Source organism: Olea europaea, chromosome 12 (assembly GCF_002742605.1).
Source record: "Olea europaea var. sylvestris chromosome 12, O_europaea_v1, whole genome shotgun sequence".
Classification (NCBI taxonomy): Eukaryota; Viridiplantae; Streptophyta; class Magnoliopsida; order Lamiales; family Oleaceae; genus Olea; species Olea europaea.
In genome coordinates this window covers 6,109,793-6,132,023 of record NC_036248.1, presented here as the reverse complement: position 1 = coordinate 6,132,023, position 22,231 = coordinate 6,109,793, and the positions used below count along the sequence as shown (strand labels likewise).

The following is a 22,231-nucleotide window of genomic DNA, read 5'->3' as shown; positions in this document are numbered from 1 at the left end:
AGTGAAAGATAAAGGAGGAATCCACAGACACAGTTAAGCAAGGAAGAGCGCAAGGGGCAATAACTAGTAATCAATAAGCCTAATGGTGGACCTTGCATGAATTATTGTGGGTTGCTTGGTTTTCACGTAAACTTTCTTTTCATCGGTTCTATCTTTTCTGTTAATTTCAATAATTTATGATTTCTACTCGTAGCTGATAACCTGATACTGCTGTTGAATGTGGATGATAGGGTGGACAACAAAACTACAAGCCCGTAAAATGTCCAGAACAAGATGTACGACATGTTTCAGATATTCATCTCAACATTACTTTTGCTAACAAACTGGTAATCTAATAATTGCAGTACGCGTTCAACTTACGAACTACACAAATAGTCAAATTTTATTACAAGATTTTTTCCAACCCAACTGGATATATGATATGTCAATTAAACAAGCACTCGTTAAAAAAAAAAATTAAAATAAAATAAAATTCTGATCTCTATTGAAACATTTGGTATGGTGAATTGGACCTGAACGGTATTTTATTAAATAAGAAAAGAAGTTAAAATATTGAATACTCCTTACAAAAATGCCCTTATGGAACATCAATAAATATGCACAGCATATATGATGGTCATCATGTCGATGTTGTAACATCATTTTCTTCTCTGGAAGTTGCATCATCTTTATTTGATAAAGAATCAGCCAAAAACTCTGATCTCAACTGCATCAGCAGCCTACCAAGATAGTTGAGGCCTTCTCCATCTCGACCACCTCCCCAGAACAGATCATGAGGTGAAGCTTCTACAAGAACAGATCCCGCAGTCGAGAGTAGCATAGATGTCAAGTTAGGGTATGTTGAAAATTTGCATTTCAATGCCCTATACATAACATCAATTTTGGAAGATTCCCAATCAGATCTCACCTGCATGGTGCATGGCAAAATTGAATCAGGTTCCTGTTCAAAATTGTCAATAACCACGAGAAAGCAATGTTAATCTTGGATAATATTTCCGAGCTAAAATACAGAGAAATTTCGGAAGCTCAAAATCAGGTTTCAGGGTTAAATACAGACGTTGTCAGTGAACTTCTAGAAAAATTTCATGGTGGCCTCCAATTTTTTTTTTTTTTTTTTTTTCTCAAAATCAAGTTTCAGGGTTAAAAACAGACGTCACTGAACTTCTAGAAAAATTAGTTGATCACTACGCTTAAACATTTGTTACAATTTGGTCATTCAGTCCACCAAGAGAGACTAGTTGGGAGAATAGTTGCACATAACTAGACGATCATGTCACCTTTTCCATCAGGCAAACCATGTTGGCGTAACCAACTTGAATAAAATTTTAACGATCAAATTAGAACAAAATAAACTTTCGCGAACTACTTGAAATCTTGCTAAGAGTTTAGTGCCAACCAGTGTATGTAACCCATGAAGTCTCAATAGAATCTTGCTCATCCTAACTAATGTAAGTATTAAACTGCTAGCGTTTTCATGCCAATACATATCTTCTTACTATCGGAAAGTAATACCAGATCTGGGCGCTTCCTTTGTATTTTCCTTCCCAGTCGTGCTGCTTCCTCAGGACTTTTTGCATTTTTTATGTCAACCAAAATCTTTTTGGCAACAGGCTTATTTACGCCAACAAACTTATTCGCCTGCAAATTGCAGAAAACTTGAAGAAAATCCCTAGAAATGATGTATCACACAAATTATAGATCAAAATCAATGAAGAGATATAAATAAGAGACCTGGTAATAATGCTCCACACTTGGCCAGGTATAATAATCTCCATTTTCATCAGGCATCTGAATTGGATGCAAAGAGAAGTTTGAAAAGGCACCATGAGGATCCCATGTTTTAAAGAAGAATATAATGTTTGATTCATAAGCAGAAACACTTGGATCAATTGCAGAAGTTTCATCCATCGATGGAATATTAGGTGTCAGGTCGGGAACAGGCTGGAGAAATCCGCTTACTAGCATGTCAGGACCAATCTGCAGTTCTTGCATCAAACATGAGCCAATAATGAAAATATGGAGAGAGAAAGGAGCCTAGCAGAAAGCAGATAATATTAAAATGTTAATGCAGCTATTTCATAAGAGGAGCATTTACAATTATGTGTAGAGAAGAGCACAACTAACCCATAGAAAGGACAACTACAAATATCAAAACTGTGGAAAAATATAGCAACATAAAAGAACATCAGCGATACAGAATTATGAATGCGATAAACTCAATACGGAAATATAACAAAGCAGGACTAATTTAAGTACTGGTTAATGGTAATGTAATATGAGCACAACTCTGTTCATTACCCACAGAAAGTTGATGGTAAGAACTAAAAAAATCAACCTCCAAAAACAGAAAATAATGATGAAGTCGTAGTGCCATTACAATATTTTTGGCAAGGTGCAAAAAGATATTGACCTCCTATTTCCAACTTATTGATGTTTGCTTAGACATAGATTCATGTGGCTGTGAGGGTGAAAGATTTGTATTACACACTCCAAATGAAGTTTTTGTAAAGAGCTTAGGGCCTATTTTGAACATATTCGAGAGCTTCTTATTGCAAACGAATCATAAAATACAGAATAACATTATGAAGAACTCATATGTTAATTAGATGAGAATTCATTAGCTAAGTTGTTCCCAAAACTAAACCTCAAGCTTACTAATAACAAAGTCCTGGAAACATCATAACAAATGTTCTCTGGTTTTTGTTTGCCCATCAATATAAGAAAGCAATCATAAAGATCATTGGTTCTTCTTTTCTCATTGTTAAAAATAACTCACTCTACAAGAATAACTTATACACCACTACACCAGATCGCTGGTGCTCAGACTCAAGGTATAGACCGTATAACAGATCTATAAAGTATGGAATGAAAACAAAGAACAGTATAGCAGATCTATAATACAAGGAAAAAAAAAAAGGAACAGTGTAGCAGATCTATAATACAAGGAAAAAAAAAAAGGAACAGTGTAGCAGATCTAAATAAAAGGAAAAAAAAAAAAAAGGAACAGTGTAGCAGATCTATAATACAAGGGGAAAAAAAAAAAAAGAACAGTGTAGCAGATCTATAATACAAGGGGGAAAACCGAGAAACCAGTTTAGGCTATCATCGATGTCTGAATTGCAGAAGAAGATTTTACAGACGAAGATGAGATGCAAGTACATATAGAAATGTTTCTGACCTGCTCGTATTGAACATCAATTAATTCCAAAGCTTGTGTCATCTCCACCATCCCCAGTTCGCCAACAGGTGACGGTGCATTTTTCCCACCAATAATTTTAGGAGCTACGAATGCATGCACCTGCAAGAAGATATAACAAAGACAAAGACATAGAAAAACTAGAACAACATATTTCCTGAAAAATTGGTGCTTGCATAAGATCCCTGATGTAGAATATCTAATTCTTCAGTATGTTACAATAAACCCACTAACCAGAAAAGATAAGATTGAGCAGGAGTAGTCGAACAAAGGAACATGGGAGGAGACTCAAAAAACACTTGCAGGGAACAAAAACAAATAATAAATTGTTAAAATCACATTTCAAAGGCTAAATGTTAAATAATTAGGCTGTGAATGACACCCACTCCACAGTAGACATCATAAGAGGGTAAACTTCTGCAGTAGTACTCTTTCCGTAGTAAATTTGAGTAAAATACCATGGGTCTACCCACACATACCTTGTGTATGACACCAGATGAAATTGCAGAAGCAGCCAGCGTCCCTCCACACTCCCACAAAATTGAAAGATAACCACGATCGTAAAAGTAATCCATTATATCTTTGGGATTTAGGATATCAAATTCAACTACTTCGACGCCCTTTGATGCAAGGAATTTCTGGAAACTCCTTCTCGCACCTCTCTGTGTGGCAACCATAGTGGGCACCTCGGTATCATCCCACAAGTTTGCAACCTCGGGAAGATTAAGAGTTTTTGACATTACAATCCGTCGAGGCAAATGTCCACCTCCATGTCTTGCGGTTAGATGTGGATCTATATTTCAAACTTGAATTAGAATGGTATTCAAACATTTTCAGCGTTTCCATCAATCAGAAAATTTATAGCTATGAAAGATCCATACTATCTCTCCGTACAGTATTTCCTCCAACAATAACAGCATCACTTCTGCCCCTCAATTCAAAAACTCGAGATCTCGACATTTTGCTGCTTATCCATGATGCATGTCCGCTACTTGCAGCAATTTTCCCTGTTTTTTCGGGTAAAATTAGTAAACTCACTCCTTTCTCAAATTCTTTTAATCTGTACCCTTAAACAGTCACCCAGATTTTATCACATAAAACCATTAAAAGAGTTTAAAAATAGTTAAATTCTTCTTACCATCAAGTGTCATTGCATATTTGAGAACAGAGAATGGAACACGAGAAGCAGCTCTATAGAGCAAAGGAGCATTGACTACTAGGCAGGATTTCAGAGCTTCCTACAAGACAAATCTAAGCTGTTAATATATTAGAATGTGCTACATCAGATACATAAGAAATAAAAATTGGAAAGTGCATCAGAAGTTTTTGAAATCAAGAATCTAAATCAAAATTACAGGACAGAAAAGGTTTCAGAATGACCACAATACTAGCTATGTTGATAACCAACATGACTGCCCAACATACCCTTTCGTAAGTTATCAATTAACATTCTAGAACTTATTTCAAATCTCAAATATTTGGCAATATACCTTATAAGCTCGAAGCTCTAAAATTCAAGCCTAGAAAATGATAAAAAGCAATATCAACTTGAATTATCGCAAAGCAATTGCAGGTGTTTTATCCATACCTACTTGTAGTGAGCATATGACAGTTAATTGGTTTACATATTTAAATTAACAAAATAATAGTCGAAGGACAATGATTAATGACACAGGTACTAATTGAGTAGCTGAGAGCGAAATTTCAGGCTATATCAGGAAATATTTTAAATTAGACGACATTACCTCAAAAGTTTTACTTTGCAAGTCCTCACCAAGAACATCAACTAGCAGTCCTTCACTTCTGAGTGCACGGACAGCATTGCCCCTAAGATGTTGCAAAGGATGCCTAATCCCGATTACAACTCTAGTAATTCCAGCCTAAAAACGTATCAGGCACATTTGAATTTTGAGTATGAAAACATGAAAATATTACCAAGCACAGTGCATTTGAAGAACAAACTGGATGCAATGCTAAAGAAAGCTAGCAACATGATTACAAAAGAACAGAAAAACTAATACAACCGAAGGCTAGGAACATGATAGTGTGTATCAATTCAAATAAGGTACAGCTAGGAAGCAAATGAAATTTAATTAATGTAGACTCCAACAATTCATAAGATTTGATAAAGAAAGGTACGATAATCAACAGTGAATTCCCGCATTATCTTCCAACCTGAAAAAAGTATAAGAAAGTTACAACATTTGATGCAAAATGTAACAGACAAATTGTAATTGCTTACCTGGACGATAGCAGAAACGGAAGTGTGGTCGGCGGTGCAGTCACTGGGTTCCATGTTGAGATAAGCGGTCGCACCACGGCAAAGCTCGCCGGCGGCTTCCACTGCCTGCAGCTCCGCCGGCATGGTCCCCTCCCCATACAAATAGCCCTCCCCTAGAACCACCACCCTTTCCCTTCCTTTATTGGTGCTGGTTATCACGCATCCGAAGTTTGGGTGTGGAGCAGTGAAGCCCGCTGAGCTGTCGGCTAGATTGGCGGCGCGTTTGATGTACGCAGCATCGAGATCGTGAGACGAGGATGAAATTGAAGTGGCTTTGCAAGTAATGGAAGAAGGAAAAGTGAAAGCTCCTAATGCGAACGCCATTAGATGCTATCCAGACATAGGTTTGTACCAAGGTTGCATCTGTTTGTACCTAAGTTGTAAGTTGTACTAAGAAAAGTTAAATTGCATCTTCTGTCCCCAACTTATAAAATATTTCACTTCAATCCACAACCTCTATTTCTTGCCATTTCTACATACATCTTTCATAAATTAAACGGCTACTGTACCATTAGCTATTTCAGCCACGAAAAGGTTGCTTTAAAATCTCGATAAATGAATATTAGATAAATCGGTAATCTCATTTAAATAATTTAAAGTTTTTGGTCCTGACTCAAGCTAGTGTACTAAATTAAATCTTGCGTGTAAGTTAAAAATTTTATTTAAAATTCTTAAGGGTCCAACGAAAATATAAAATAATAATTGATCAAACATCTTAGTACATGTTAAAGAACGTTTTACTTGAAAACTTTTACCTTGTAAATTCAATTTTTTTTTTTTTAGAAAACGTTCAACAAAAGTTGCTTGCTTTTTATAAGTACTCAAATTGAATTCAATCTCATCATGCAACGTAAATACTAATTTGGTATATTTTTCATTCTATAAGAAGTAATTATTTAAGATTACAATATTTGAAATATGAACTTTTCTAAGTTGGCCAAGTAGCACGTGTAAGAATTTAATCCAGTTTTGAAAGGAACTTATCATCCAAAATACAATCCTTTCACATAATTGATCCATATTGAAATCAAAGAGAACATAATGAAAGCGGAAGCGTACCTTGATCCATAAATTATAATTGATTTTGTTCGGGTTATGATCTTCCAACTGTTACGTGATTTCCTTTGAGATTCTTGAAAAAACTCTCTGTTGATGGGGATGCAGAGAATCTAGAAAAATTTTCACGTGCAGTTGGGGACCATGATCCCATGATAAATAACTGCAAGTAGTTATCATCTTTTATTTGTTTTAAATTGACCTCTCATCAATTTAAAACAATCAATTGGTCTCTGCACTTTAATCTCATAACATTTAATACCAATAAGTCCAAAATTAAACTCGATGGATCACTTTAATGGATTAAAAACTTTAAGATAGCAACACACTTTTTAATTTATATACATGTGTGGTCCCATATATGTTGGAATTTTTCAACAATCTCCCACTGGGCCACACATGTAATCTTTTAAAGGTGCAAAACCTTATGAGCTCAAAATTTGCTATCATTATTAAGGGTGTTTTCAAACAATCTCGTCCATTAATCATATTGATGTAGGATCAAAGCGATTTTCGTCACATTTAGCGTGACTAAATCCATCAATGGTAACGTACACCCATACAACCAAATGACGTAGATCAATCATGGGAGCATAGAATGGAAATTACATGTTATGTGATCCAAACATGCCTATTTCCAACTGGTCCAACCTTATTTCTTAAGTGAGATCAATACTGAATATAATAACAGAGTGAAATGAACTGAATATTTTATTTCTGTACAGAAAAATATCCAAATACACAAATGTGTCTAATTAAACATAAAGCAATAAGAATACAAACTCCCACTAAAACACGATATCCTCAATAAATCTGACACCCATACGAGCAGTGTGCTCATGAAAGACCTTGGGTGGCAATCCCTTAGTAAGTGAATCCATAATCATGGAGTTCGTCCCAATGTGTTCTATGAAAATTTGTCCACTCTGTACTCTTTCCTTCACGATCAGGAATTTAATGTCAATGTGTTTTGACTTAGATGTGCTCTTGTTGTTGTTGGAATACAGAACTGCCGAGTTATTGTCACAATATAACTTTAGTGGTCTTTCTATATCGTTCAGAATGTACAGCCCAATGACAAAGTTTCGCAGCCATATTCCTTAGTTAGATGCCTCACAGCATGTACAAACTCTGCAGCTATGGTAGAAGAAGCTATGAGTGTCTGCTTGGCACTCTTCCAGGAAATAGCTCCTCCAGCTAGCAGATAGCTATAGCCTGATGTGGATCTTTTACTGTCTTGGCATCTAGCAAAATCATAATCGGAGTACCCTATGATCTCCAACTGATCCGATCTGTCATATGTGAGCATGTAATCCTTTGTTCTTTTTAAATACATCATAACCCTTTTGGCTGCTTTTCAATGATCCATTCCAGGGTTGCTTAAATATCTGCCTATCATTGCAACAATAAATGCTATGTCTGGACGTGTACAAACTTGAGCATACATTAGACTCCCAATAGCTGATGCATAAGGAATCTTCTGCATTTCCTTAACTTCAAGGTCATTTTACGGGCATTGTTTGAGACTAAATTTATCTCCCTTAGCGACAGGGGTGTCACCTGGTTTGCAGTCTTGCATACCAAACCTCTTAAGTACTTTATCGATGTAGCTCTTTTGTGACAATCCAAGAATACCTCGAGAACGATCTCGGCATATCTGAATCCCTAATACAAAAGAGGTGTCACCAAAATCTTTTATCTCAAAATTGACAGAAATCTCTTGGTTTCGTGCAACATGCATATATCATTAGTGGCAAGCAGTATGTCATCAACATACAAAATCAGGAAAATATGCTTACTCCCACTGAACTTGTGATAAACACAATCATCAACAATATTCATCTCAAAACCAAATGAGATAATTATTTGATGAAATTTGCGGTAGCATTGATGAGAAGCTTCCTTGAGCCCATAGATGGATTTCTTTAATTTGCAAACCATAATCTTCGGGTCTCCAAATACAAAGTTTTCTGATTGCACCATATAGATCGTCTCGTCAATGTCGCCATTGAGGAATGTCGTCTTAACATTTATCTGATGTAACTCAAGGTCAAAATGCGCAACAAGTGCCATAATTATCCTGAAATAGTCTTTCGTTGAAACTGGAGAGAAAGTCTCTTTGAAGTCGATGCCTTCCTTTTTGGTAAAGCATTTAGCCACAATACGAGTCTTATATCTTTCCATATTACATTTCGAATCCCTTTTGATTTTAAAAATTCATTTGCAACCGATGGGCTTCGCATCTTCTGGTAACGGGACAAGATCTGAAACTTTATTATCTTGCATAGACTTATACTCTTCATTCATGGCATCAATCCACTGTCAAGAGTTAAAACCCTACATGGCCTGATGAAAATTGATTGGATCATCTTCCATCATTCCATTATTTTCCTCATGTTCTTGGAGAAATACTATAAAATCATCCAGAATAGCATTTTTCCTTTCTCTCGTGGATCTCCTTAATGGCATTGGTTCTTAAGGTTGTTGAGTTTGTACTTCTAGAATAATTACCTCATTTTGGTTGGGAAGTTCTTCAATATTGTCTTGTTGAGGTTCTGGATATACTTCTTGACCAATGACAGGTATAGAAACCTGTACATTGTCAAAAGCAGTAGTAGGAATCGAAACCGATCCTTCCTCAACTTCTTCCTCAAAGACAATTTCTCTAACCTTATTTCTCCCCCAAACTCAATATCCTCAAAAAATGTTAAAGTTCCCGTTTCAAAAATTGACTTAAGTGTGAGATCATAAAATTTGGAGCCCCTAGATCGCTCAGAATAGCCAATAACTTAGTTGCTTACTGTTTTAGAGTCCAATTTCTTTTCATGTGGCCTATAAGGCCTAGCCTCAGCTGGACATCCCCAAATGTGAAAATGCTTTAGACTAGGCTTTCTGCCTGTTCAAAGCTCATGAGGTGTTTTAGCAGCAGCCTTAGTTGGTATTCTATTTAGAATATAAGCTGTGGTCTTTAATGCCTCTCCCTGGAGTGATTTTGGTAAGTTTAAATGACTAATCATACTCCTTACCATGTCCTTAAGAATTCTGTTTCGTCTTTCAACTACACCATTCATGCTAGGCGATCCTGGCATGGTATATTGTGGGACGATTCCACATTCCTCTAGGTATTTGGCAAATGGTCCTGGATATTGTTAACCTGATCCGTCATATTTGTCATAGTACTCACCACCATGATTAGATTGAACGCTCTTTATCCTTTTGTTGAGTTGATTTTCAACCTCAGTTTGAACATGTCCAATGAATCAGACTTTCCATGAATAAGATATAGGTACCCATAACGTGAGTAATCGCTCATGAATGATATAAAATATTGTTGACCATTTCAAGAAGCTGTAGGGAACGGTCCACTACGTGTATCAATTATAAGACATCTGAAGTTTTGTTAGCACCTAATCTCTTTGTTTTGGTCTGTTTTCCCTTGATACAATCAATACATACATCAAAATCCGTAAAGTCAAGGGAATCCAAAATACCATTCGACACAAGTCGTTCAACTTTAGCTTTTGATATGTGACCTAAGCTCTTGTGCCATAATTTTAAAGAATTTTCTTTATTTAATTTGCGTTTAGTACCACGTGATTCCACATGCAAGGTTTCAGTATATGATGCAATAATATTAAGCAAATATAGGTTATCATATGTAGATAACGAACCAGTACCAATAACATTTGAATTTAACAAAAGACTAAACTAATTGTTTCCAAATGAACAACAATATTCAAATTTGTCCAATGAAGAAATAGAAATTAAATTTCGTCTAAAAGACGGTACAACGAAAGTGTCTTTCAAATCCAAATAATAACCAACTCTTAATAACAACCTAAAAGTGCATATTACATCAACTTCCACCGATTTACCATCACCCACATAGATGTATCTTTCACCATCATTTGGCTTTCGGTAGTTCAGGCAGCCCTGCATAGAAACACTTATATGAGTAGTAGTACCAGAATCTATCCACCAAGTGTTTCTAGGTAAAGAAGCTAATTTATCCTCAGAACAAACCAAAGTAAGAATTGTACCTTTCTTTGCACGCCAATTGCGATATTTGACACAATCCTTCTTCACATGTCCAGTTTTGTTGCAAAAGAAACAAGTTCCTTGAAAGGAACTAATAATCCAAAATACAATCCTTTCACATAATTGATCCATGTTGAAATCAAAGAGAACATAATGAAAGTGAAAGCGTACCTTAGTCCATAAATTGTAATTGATTTTGTTCGGGTTATGATCTTCCAACTGTTACGTGATTTCCTTTGAGATTTTTAAAAAAACTCTATGTGGATGGGGATGCAGAGGATCTAGAAAATTTTTTGTGTGCAGTTGGGGACCATGACCCCATGATAAATAACTGCAGGTAGTTATCATCTTTTATTTGTTTTAAATTAGCCCCTCATCAATTTAAAACAACCAATCGATTTCTATGCTTTAATCCCATAACACTTAATACCAATAAGTCCAAAATTAAACCTAATGGATCACTTTAATGGATTAAAAACTTTAAGATAGCAACACACATTTTAATTTATATACATGTGTGGCCCCATATATGTTGGAATTTTCCAATCCCAACCAAAATTTCATGATTTTTTTTTTTTTAACACACAATAGATTCATTATCACAAATGTTTTCATAACTTTCGAAAATCTGGGGAGTGGGAAGTGGGTCTACTTTTGATCCATAGAAGATACACAGAAATGGAGTTTTCTTCTTGAGGAATTTTGATTCACAGATATATAAAACAGAAGGAAGTCGTATGCCCAAAAATTCCAAATATTTATGTGAAAGATAAATAACCCAAAATTTTAGAATTCTTAAAACCCGATATTCCCAAAGATTCAACTATAGAGAGGCTCTGATAGCACATGTAAGATTTTTAATCCAGTTTTGAAAGGAACTAATAATCCAAAATACAATCCTTTCACATAATTGATTCATGTTGAAATCAAAGAGAACATAATGAAAGCGAAAGCGTACCTTGATCCATAAATTGTAATTGATTTTGTTCGAGTTATGATCTTCCAATTGTTACATGATTTCCTTTAAGATTTTTGAAAAAACTCTCCGTTGATGGGGATGCAGAGAATCTAGAAAATTTTTCACGTGCAGTTGGGGATCATGACCCTATGATAAATAACTGCAGGTAGTTATCATCTTTTATTTGTTTTAAATTAGCCCCTCATTAATTTAAAACAACCAGTCGATTTCTATGCTTTAATCCTATAACACTTAATACCAATAAGTCCAAAATTAAACCCGATAGAACACTTTAATGGATTAAAAACTTTAAGATAGCAACACACATTTTAATTTATATACATGTGTGGCCCCATATATGTTGGAATTTTCCAACAGCACGCCTCTTGAAATATATATATTTACACGTTTATTTTAGTTGAAGACCTTACACATACGTCATTTTCGTTTTTGATACATATACAAATTTATTCTAGTTGAAGACTTGACATTATTTTTCTATCTTTATATACTGGTGAAAGTAAAATTCTAGAAAAAGATTTACTGATCCTTGTCGAGATTATGTAATTAAGCTCGATGAATAAAAATAAAATCTAAGCAATTCAGTCTTAGTACGTTATATTAAGTAATTCTCTTAACCTGTCTTTTTTTAAATAAATAAAATAAGAAATTAATATTTACTCAATTTAATTCAAGAATGTATAATCAGATTAAGTGATTATCTTTAAATTGGGAAAAAAAAAAAAAACAGCACTCTCAACAACGACAAACACAAATTGCAATGAACTATTGGAAATCTTTATTGTTTTTATTTCTTCATGATGTATAAATATCATGTATACATGAATTGTTTCTGGGGGAAATGAATTGTTGAAAATTAAGCATACAACTTCATGCTATTTTCACTTTGTATCACTTCATATTGTTTGGCCTTGTAGCCAACGGCTATAAAACTCCAACGATTCTTGTGGCTTGTATTCAGGAACAGTATGCCCTGCTCCCTATATTATAAAATATAAATTTTGTTAAATCTTTAATCAATTATATTGTATCAACGAGAAAACAGACAAATGGGTTAAAAAATACTCCAAATACCTTGATGGTGAGGAATGTGAAATTATTAGCATATCCCTGAATATATCTGCATAAGACAAATAATGCAATGTTATCAATCAATTCAATGATATATCACATCATCAATGATTAACATGAGATGAGTATTGGTACTCATTAGATTATTCTCTATATTACCCAGCGACTTGGTCACTAGATATCCACGACCTCCATTCGTCGACTATTTTATATCCGAGTGATTCCGTCCACGCTTGAGTTCCAGTAAAAGGGACACACATGTCATGATCTCCACTGAAATAAATGACTTAAATTTATTAATTTGTAATCACACACATATGTATATATAATGAAAGGAAAGGAATTAATTAAATAATTTAATTACCTATATATGAGTACCCTGTATCCACTGGCGGTCAAGTTTTTGTGGTAGCTTATCATACTTCCAGCATTATGATAATAGCGTAGGTTACCTGTGCATAGGCTCCATTCTCCACTCTCCTTAATTATAAAAATTCAAATATATAAATTAATTAATTACTACAACTTTTAATTAGTTTTCTAATTATTATTGGTATTTGTACACGTACCGGATCAGCGTGAATTGCCTTCCTAACTTGCTTGTTATTCAGCCATACAGTTGCTACTCCATCATCCTGCATTCATTAGAGTGACTTCAATGACATGGAGAAGAACTACGAGAAGTCTATGTATGTCATAGAAAACAACGTTTGGATCGGCTATGCTTTATAACTCTGAGTATTTGGCTATTAAAGGATCAGACGTCCATAGGATGCTTGTAGTGGAAATGAGGATGCTAACATGGATATTGGTCATGCTGAAATGGATAAGATAAAAAACGAGAACAATTTGATGACTTAGGTGGGTGATACATTTTTTATATTGACCTAAATATGTGCTTTTCTCCATATAAGACTTTATTTGTATCACGAATTTTGGTGTTTTTTTGGTACTTACTATGCATGGAACATGGACGCTTTCCAATAATTGCGGCCACAAAGGAATGAGTCCATCTTTAACTGGTGCTCGATAAGGCCAGGCTCGGCCAAACATTCTCTTTCTAACAGAGAGTGATTTATCATTTGACGTTCCCAATTGCTTGAAGCTTTCTGGCAACTGACTACTTGTATTTGGGTTGTGGTAGCAAGGTTCAAGGATATCGTATATGTTTAAACCTTGTAAAGCCTGTATAACAAGAATCACCAATATTATTATCTACTCAATAAAAGTTAACAAACTGTGAATGGATACACTATTTTAAAGTTTTGTCTTTATACCTTCTCGATCTTATTTAACGCTAACCCACAGTTGCTGCTGCTGTAGTTGTAGTAGTTTCCCTTACATTCGACTTCAGCTGACTGTAATCATCACAATTAAACGGAAATTCGCAATTCAGACCAAATGTATGAATAGCAATTGTGCCTATTAATTCATCAATGAACCATTACCTTATACAATTGATCCGAGATTAGGCCCATCCCATGTGTAAATGGGACAAGAGCATTCCCATCAAAACTACGATCACATACTCCATTTCCAACCATGTAACCCTGCATCAAATTCATTAAATAGAATCCTTTTGCAACAAAAATAAAGCAGAAATTTTTAGGGGAAGGCCGGGCACATGTACCTTAAAATTGATGACAGGTTTTACCCCACTTTTGATGCCTACAACCAATTAATATACAAGAATTTTTATCCAATAATTGGACAGAAGTTCAAGAGTCCATCTAATATATAATTTGTACCTTTGTCAACATCAGAAGCAAGAGTAGGGACATAAACACCAGCATATGACTCCCCTGCAATATAAAACTCATTGCCAACAAACTCTGGAAATTGTTCGAACCACTTGAAAGAAAAAAACACCAAGAAATAATTAGCATATATCATATGTGTACATATAATATTAATTATGTGAAGAGTACCTTGAGGAGAAAAAGGTGAGTATCAAATGCAGTCTGCAAGTCTCCGGTTTCATAGTTGGATGTGTTGGCGGAATATGAGAAGCCAACTCCAGCCGGAGAATCCAAATAGATAATGCTTGATACCTACGTGAAGAAAAATTTATGCCCTTATTCGGTTTAGATAAAGATTAAATTTTTAGAGGATTTTGATAGAAAGTTAATGAAATTTTATGATTAAAAAGTTGTAAATTTTATGAAATGAATGATTGAAAATGAGCTTTGGGGGTCAAACAAGAAAAGGGTTATAATATTAATAAACTTATTTTAAATATAATCACTTTAGACCAACTATAGGGATTGAGATGCAAAGTGGGCAATTCCCCTTCTTGCTTTGCTGCATCAAAATTAAATGGCCCTGTAGATAATATTTGCATTTTAACCGGTTAGAAAAGAGAGTAAATCATTGGTTTTGTGTTAACAATTGTAGAATATAGGACAGAATAGGATGTTCTCAGTTTACCATGTTCATAGACAAAGCCATCAAAACTAGAACATCCTGGTCCTCCATTGAGCCAAAGAACCACTGGGTCAACGGATGGATTTTTTTCCGATGCTACAAAGTAGTAATATAGATTTTTCGAAGGCTGACTATCTCCGCCATCAATTGTAACATACCTGAATATATATTATATATAAAGATAAACGTGCTTCGGCCTATATCAATAAATAATTATGATTTTTTTCAAAGACAAATACGTACCCTGCGTAGTGTTTTGACGGAAAACTACCACTGAATCCCGGGAGACTTGTGACTAATGAACCTTGAGGAGCTGCTTCAGTATTAATATTAATAAAACAACACAGCATGCAAAGTAGTATAATTATCAGAAACATTAATCTGGGTTTCTCCATCAACAATAGAGAGATTGGCCGGGGGAGAAAGAAAATCAAAAGATGAATTTTTTTGGAATGAAAGTGATGAATCGAGTTAATATTGACGTCAGAGCAGTCACCTGTGAAGTTAACTAGGCATATGTTGAGTAGATAAGAAGATGATGATTTTCACATGATGGCATGAGATGAGACAATAATCAACGGCAATGATGTGAGGGCCCAGGCGTAAATCCCTATGAGTATTGTATACAATGGAATTACATGTTTGTACTTACTATTCTGGGTGGCAGATGCTCTTTCGACAGCCGGACTGATGAGGTGAGGCAAGTGAAGCCCTCCACTGAGGTCCAAATTCAAAGGGGACCATGAAACTAGAATTACCAAACTAATTTAACACACACACACACAAATAATAAAAAGGCCTAAAAGAAGAGAGGGCAAAAGTTAAGAGGGTTTAGTTACATGAGTTGACATTTTTTTTTCCAAGTTGAGATTGATCAAAACTTATGTCCAAATAGCTGTCGCATGAAAGATTGGATCGATTGTCTATGTTATCAATTTTCGATAATTGTTATTTGATTATAATATACATAAATAATTTGAATAATAGTTTTATTTGTTATTTTATTGATGAGTTTTAAGTTAATTATTATTCACGTAAAACTCTTATAGATACAAAAATAAATTGAATACTTACTACGATTGAGGGCCCACTAGGAGCTCAATTGATAAGGTTTGCCTTTGGTCCCAAACATCAGAGGTCCAACAATGATATCTTTTATTGGTATCTACCTTGTATTTTGTCCACGTTGTATTTGGAGAGAATGACTAAGCCTATATTTGGCCCCTCGTTTTTTCAAAACTCATTTTTAATTATACATTCTTTTATAAAATAATTTTATATGCAGACCCAAAACTCTTTCTTATTTTTTAACAATACATTCTCTAACAAAATATTAATTCAAAATGTAATTTAATACAAAAATGGGGCTCCAACTGGGACTAAAGTATATATGGGGATGTGGAGATAATGGATACACAAATGTCACATCAGGCATCATTGATAAACCTGCGTAGGAGGTAATGGTACACGAAGGAAAAGGCTTAGCTCGTCATTGTCTCATATAGTCAAAGTTAAGTATGACCAAGATATCAAACAATGGTCTTCTAGATTTTGTAACAAGTATCCCTGGTGGGCTAGCCTTCGTGGGTGGTTTGGAAGCCTCAAGAAAAAGAGTACACCGACTGTTTAGTCAACTCATTGGCATAAAAGTAATCTTAATTATTATGTTGACAATAGACTGATAACGCATTAATCTTGCAAGCAATGTGGCAATTAATTATTGTTTTGAAGAATAATTACATTAGGATAAGAGCTCTACATTTGGATTTTTTATTTTTTATTTATTATTATTATTATTATTATTTTTTTTTTGGGTGGGGGTGGGGAAGTGTCCCGGTCACTTCTCTATATATTACTCAGCACAATTAAACAAAAGAAATGAAGAAAAGTTGAGGTTGGTTTGATGGTCAAGACTTTTACCCTGTATTTGGTGAGTCTTACATTGACATGAAAAAACTTAATTAAAGCTGGTAGCAGTTGCAAATTTGAGTAGTTTCAGAGCCAAAAAACTATGAATGCCCATCTAATTTTGACTTTATATACATATGTTTGTTGATCTTTACTAAAGTATGTCTAACTACCTTGTCATATTGTACACGACTTTTCAATTTATGTGATTGAGGCCTTTTTGGTTTTGTTAATAATTAAATCTTTGGTAAATTTTGATAAATGTCGTTATTATTAATAAAAGTTGCTCAAGCTCTAATACGCCGATTTTTTATTTTTTATTTATTTAATGTGAGATTTATCCTTAAAAAAAAAATTAATCCTTCTGACTTGTCTTTCGAACATAATTAACATTAATTTAACATGTAGTCGAGTTCCATCTTAACTTGAAAAAAAAAAAAGGAAAAATCAAACAACAGTTCCAAGTCAATAACAATAACACTCCTTGACAAAATTAGAAATCAAGTATTGAAAATCTTAAATCTTTTTAATTTCAAAATAACTTCATCATATTGTTTTGCCTTGTAGCCAACGGCTATAAAAATATAGCGACTCTTGTGGCTTGTACTCAGGTACAGTATGTCCAGCTCCCTATAGCAATAAATAAAAATTGTGTTAAATCTTTGATTGAATATGTTATAAAAAAAAAAAAAAAAGAAGCAACAAATCGGAGAATAATTTATTTTCTAGATATTTAGTACTCAACGTGACCCCGGTCGAACTACCTTGATGGTAAGGAACGTGAAGTTATTAGCATATCCCTGAATAAACCCAGCAACTTGTTTATTAATTTCCCAGGGCCTCCATTCATCCACTACTTCGTATCCTAATGACTCTGTCCATGCTTGAGTTCCAGTGAATGGAACGCACATATCATGATCTCCACTGTGATAAATGATTATCCAAATTAATTATTTGTAATGAAGAAAATAATTAATTATCCAAATTAATTAATTACGCTACCTATATATAAGTATTCTGTATCCACGAGCGGTCAATTTTTTGTGGTAGCTAATCATGCTTCCAGCGTCATGGTTATAGTTAATTCTGGACGTGCATAAGTTCCAGTCTCCACTCTCCTTAATTATACAAACAACTTTTAATTAGTTTCTAATAATTATAATTATAATTAATAAAGTAGATAATTTACTTACAGGATCAGCGTGTACAGCCTTTCTAACTTCCTTGTTATTCAGCCATACTCTTGCTACACTATCATCCTGCATCCATTCAACATAATATTTTATGAAATTCACAACTTTTATCAGAATAAAAATATTTAAATAATATTCTTTTTAGATATTGTCGATAATTTATAGTCATTTAAAAAATAATCTAACATGCAGATTTGTGGTACTTTTAATAAATATACCGATAAAAATTTCGTCAATAAATAGATTACTAAACATATAAAAATGAAATATGAAATGAAATTATAGTTGTAAAATTACTTCTTTATTAGTTATATTCTAAATAAAAACTGAAAAATAAATAAATAAAAGACAACTAAACTTACGTAATAATGGAAAAAGTTGACCAAAGAATAAATATCTCTTGTTGAACAATTGAAGAAATATCAGTAATTATCTTTTTACATTATCATTGATAAATGATAATAGTTGATGGTGGTGCAACAGTTATCACCAGCGACATTATCATAAGTGATCAGACAGGATTCGTACAGATAATTCTATTCGAACTACTAATAATATAGATTTCCATCGAGAAATGTCAGCGATTGCGTCGATTATAACTTTTCTATTTATAGTACTTTTATGGTTACTTTTGAAAAAGTCTCTTAAGTGAATTTACGAGCCGCCTAACCCGCCTCTGCTAATCTATAGCGTTATAATTTTATGTTTTTATTAAGGGATAAAATCCCACATCAATTAAGGATATGGGAACATAGACTAACTTATTAGGTATTGAGCTACTCCTCTTAACAAAGTTGACATTTTAAGATGAAACATCAAGTCTTCACAGTTTTTTGTACTTACAGTACATGGAACGGGGTGGTTGTTATCCATTAATTCCGGCCATGACGGAATAATTCCAGCCTTGATTGGCGCTCGGAATGGCCAGGCTCGGCCAAACATCCTCTTCCTAACTGGAAGTGGTTTACCAGCTGACATTCCTAACTGCTTGAAGCTTTCTGGCAACTTGCTACTTGTACTTGTATTTTCATTTGCTCCTGACGGGCTATGGTAGCATGGTTCAAGAATGTCATAAACGTTTAAATCATCTAAAACCTGCAAGAGAACAATCAGTTAAAATTAATATAATCCACTCACTAAAAGTTAGCAAGTTAAGATTACGTGTTTTAATTACCTCATCGATTTTGTTTTTTGCAGACTCACAATCTTTGTTGTTATTATCGTAGTTTCCACTGCATCCGACTTCAGCTTCCTACAATAATCATCGATAGTGTAATGGTTTCTTTTACTAAAGAATTGAATTTTTAACGCTCAAATAAATAGAACTTATCTGAAAACAGAATTATATATACCTTAAACAAATGGTCTGAGATTAGTCCCATCCCATGTGAGAATGGAATTAGAGCATTCCCATCAAAAGTATTATCACACAACCCATTTCCAATCATGTAACCCTGCATCGTTTAATTTTTGATATTTGCTTAATAAATGATAAATAAAGCATAATTTAATAGGCAAAAAAAACCTATGTAATGTACCTTGAAATTAATAATAGGTTTGACCCCACTTTTGATGCCTTTTATACATAAAAAAACAAGTATTATTCAATAATTGAACACAAAATTGAGAAATTTTATCAAGTACCTCTTCGACTCCTTTTATGTACCTTTGTCAATATTAGAAGCGAGAGTAGGGATATAAATCCCAGCATATGATTCCCCCGATATATAAAACTCGTTGGTGACGAACTCTGGATATTGCTCGAACCACTAGCGGAAAAAAGATCAAGATAAAATTAAATTAATTCTTGAATTTGAATTATTTTACGTGAATACTTAATGTCATACACGTGAAATTACCTTAAGGAGAAAACTATGAGCATCAGATGCAGTCTGTAAGTCTCCAGTTTTGTATATGGATGTGTTCGTAGAGTACGAGAATCCAACACCTGTTGGAGAATCCAAATAGATAATGTTTGATACCTTTAAATTAACACCCAAAAATACAATTATTAATTATACATTGATTATTTTGCCATTAATGAGGAAAAATAGTTAATTTTGAATAATAATTACCTTAGACCAACTATAAGGGTTGAGATGCAAAGTTGGCAATCCCCCTCCTCCCTTTACTGTACCAAAATTGAATGGCCCTGTGGATAATATTTGCATTTATAACTCGTTAGAAGACAAATAAATATTTGGAATTTTTTTTTATTAAAAAAGGGTGAAAATTGTAATTAATTTTGTGGGTTTTGTAGTATGTTTACCATGCTCATAGACAAAGCCATCAAAACTAGAGCAACCAGGTCCACCGTTGAGCCAAAGAACAACTGGATCGGTCGTTGGATTTCTTTCCGATGCTACAGAGTAGTAATAGATATTTTTGGGAGGACGATCATCTCTATCGTCAAGTTTCACATACCTAGATTAAATGGCAAAATATATAGTTCCATATTAGTAACTATGTTAGAGATGCTTCTAACGAAGAGATCGCCATAATTAGTTCCCTGATATTTATAAAAAAAACACGGGTCTTCTCAAAGTCGTACAACTATAAACAACGATATTTTCAGAAGAAAGTCAAATCTAACTTTATAACAAAGAGAAGTGTCTATGTACGTACCCTGCATAGTGTTTCGAAGGGAAACTGCCATTGAATCCTGGAAGACTACTCACTAATGAACCTTTTGGAGCTGATTCAACTAAGCAACACAGTGGTATGCATAATGCTATAATTGCAAGAAAGACAAATCTGTCCATAGCTATTTCAAATAAAGAAGAACAATCAATTGAGAAAAGTAAATGTAGAATTGATGAAAAATTGGTTGTCAATTTCATTACATTGCTTCCTTTTTTATAGGGGAAAATTACATGAAATTACAATAATCCATCTCGAAGATTCAGCAATCCAAATCATTTTGCAAAATATGAATTATGATTTTCACACCTGTCAGTTATACTCAGTCATATACTTTATTAGTAAAGAGAAAATTATATCGAAGGAAATTACAATAATCAATCCTAGAAATTGAGCAGTCAAACATAAGTTACAGAATCTTTATTATAAACATAATAATTATGAATAATGCTATTTATGTAATTTTATTTCATATGAGATTACAATAAATGATAATGTCAATGAAGTGGGTCCATATTCATATTTAAATAGCATATTCATTTCATGCATTATTAGTTTCCACATCATATGGGAATAATGCTGATAAATACCGTTATTGTAGAATAATGCTATCCAGCATTAGTGGTGCTATAACACTAAATTATGTGACACTATAATAATCTAATTGATGGTTAATGATAAATATATGGCTCTCTCTCGAGGAATCTCCACTAGTAGTATCAATTTCATTTGATAAAATAGATCAATTATTTTAGTAGTTTATTATTAATACTGATTATTTCCCGTGACTCCAAATTCTGATTTCACAATACACAACCAAAACATCACAAGATTAGGATACGTTTGATTTTTTATTTCGAGTTGTTTTCAATTTTCCAAGATACTCAAAACTTGTTTGGTCAATATATCTTTAAAAATACATTTTTCAAAAACAAGGTTAAACTTATAACATAAAACTCAAAACTCATTTTTGATATTTTGATTGTTTTTAGTGAAAACTCTAAAAATACTAAAAAAAAAAAAAAGAGAGAGAGAAATAAGCATATAAATAAATTTTCTTTACATAAAATTATAAAAATTAAAAATTCTAAAAAGAAAAATTTCTATAAAATAACAAACCTAAAAGATAATAAAAAAATTTAAATTTTAAAACTAGAAAAATAATCTAAATTTTGAAAAAAAAATACAATTAAAAAAACTAAAAAATAAAAAAGAAGAAAAAATAAAATTCTAGAAAATAAAAATTGAAAAATAAAAATAGTCCAAACTTTTAATGGTTATTGACATAAAAATTATAATATAATATGTGGTAATTACACAAAACCCTACCATTAAAATCATGAATTCTGAAATCAAATTGGAACTTTAATCTTTCTAAAATAAGATATTAGCATATTTAAATATTAATATTAAATATACATTTTTTTTTTTATCTCAAACCCTAC

General features: G+C 33.4%; 3 protein-coding genes across 3 annotated transcripts; all 3 read right to left on the bottom strand.

Moving 5' to 3' along the window:
- Positions 1-465: 465 nt before the first annotated feature.
- LOC111405368 (riboflavin biosynthesis protein PYRR, chloroplastic) lies at positions 466-5,831 on the bottom strand. The gene is made up of 9 exons (XM_023034200.1): positions 5,439-5,831; positions 4,942-5,076; positions 4,335-4,434; positions 4,078-4,203; positions 3,676-3,989; positions 3,179-3,298; positions 1,732-1,977; positions 1,513-1,638; positions 466-907 (listed from the first exon to the last, which is right to left on the bottom strand). The coding sequence occupies exons 1-9, from the start codon at positions 5,799-5,801 to the stop codon at positions 620-622; spliced, it is 1,818 nt and encodes a 605-aa protein (XP_022889968.1). The 5' UTR covers positions 5,802-5,831; the 3' UTR covers positions 466-619.
- Positions 5,832-12,297: 6,466 nt separating this feature from the next.
- On the bottom strand, positions 12,298-15,573 carry LOC111405367 (serine carboxypeptidase-like 20). The gene is made up of 14 exons (XM_023034199.1): positions 15,289-15,573; positions 15,049-15,203; positions 14,867-14,943; positions 14,550-14,672; positions 14,370-14,472; positions 14,252-14,289; positions 14,070-14,171; positions 13,899-13,979; positions 13,579-13,806; positions 13,191-13,256; positions 12,986-13,101; positions 12,781-12,894; positions 12,625-12,670; positions 12,298-12,530 (listed from the first exon to the last, which is right to left on the bottom strand). Exons 1-14 carry the CDS (start codon positions 15,438-15,440, stop codon positions 12,447-12,449), a joined length of 1,485 nt encoding a protein of 494 aa, XP_022889967.1. The 5' UTR covers positions 15,441-15,573; the 3' UTR covers positions 12,298-12,446.
- Positions 15,574-17,441: 1,868 nt separating this feature from the next.
- On the bottom strand, positions 17,442-20,908 carry LOC111405365 (serine carboxypeptidase 1-like). Its single transcript, XM_023034197.1, has 13 exons — positions 20,772-20,908; positions 20,416-20,570; positions 20,222-20,298; positions 20,006-20,128; positions 19,813-19,915; positions 19,685-19,722; positions 19,499-19,600; positions 19,321-19,398; positions 18,990-19,241; positions 18,147-18,212; positions 17,956-18,071; positions 17,718-17,877; positions 17,442-17,583 (listed from the first exon to the last, which is right to left on the bottom strand). Exons 1-13 carry the CDS (start codon positions 20,906-20,908, stop codon positions 17,500-17,502), a joined length of 1,491 nt encoding a protein of 496 aa, XP_022889965.1. The 3' UTR covers positions 17,442-17,499.
- Positions 20,909-22,231: the final 1,323 nt, after the last annotated feature.

Excerpts from the sequence above, each read along its gene's own strand:
- LOC111405368 (XM_023034200.1), bottom strand. The coding sequence starts at position 5,801 with ATGGCGTTCGCATTAGGAGCTTTCACTTTTCCTTCTTCCATTACTTGC. Across the intron at positions 4,435-4,941 it reads TGCAAAGTAAAACTTTTGAG|GAAGCTCTGAAATCCTGCCT; the intron begins GTAATGTCGTCT and ends TTTGTCTTGTAG. Across the intron at positions 3,299-3,675 it reads CATCTGGTGTCATACACAAG|GTGCATGCATTCGTAGCTCC; the intron begins GTATGTGTGGGT and ends ATCTTCTTGCAG.
- LOC111405365 (XM_023034197.1), bottom strand. The coding sequence starts at position 20,908 with ATGGACAGATTTGTCTTTCTTGCAATTATAGCATTATGCATACCACTG. Across the intron at positions 20,571-20,771 it reads CCTTCGAAACACTATGCAGG|GTATGTGAAACTTGACGATA; the intron begins GTACGTACATAG and ends CATTTAATCTAG. Across the intron at positions 18,072-18,146 it reads AGGCTGTACACGCTGATCCT|GAGAGTGGAGACTGGAACTT; the intron begins GTAAGTAAATTA and ends TGTATAATTAAG.
- LOC111405367 (XM_023034199.1), bottom strand. The coding sequence starts at position 15,440 with ATGGAGAAACCCAGATTAATGTTTCTGATAATTATACTACTTTGCATG. Across the intron at positions 14,944-15,048 it reads TGGCTTTGTCTATGAACATG|GGCCATTTAATTTTGATGCA; the intron begins GTAAACTGAGAA and ends TATTATCTACAG. Across the intron at positions 12,895-12,985 it reads TACAGGGTACTCATATATAG|TGGAGATCATGACATGTGTG; the intron begins GTAATTAAATTA and ends CATTTATTTCAG.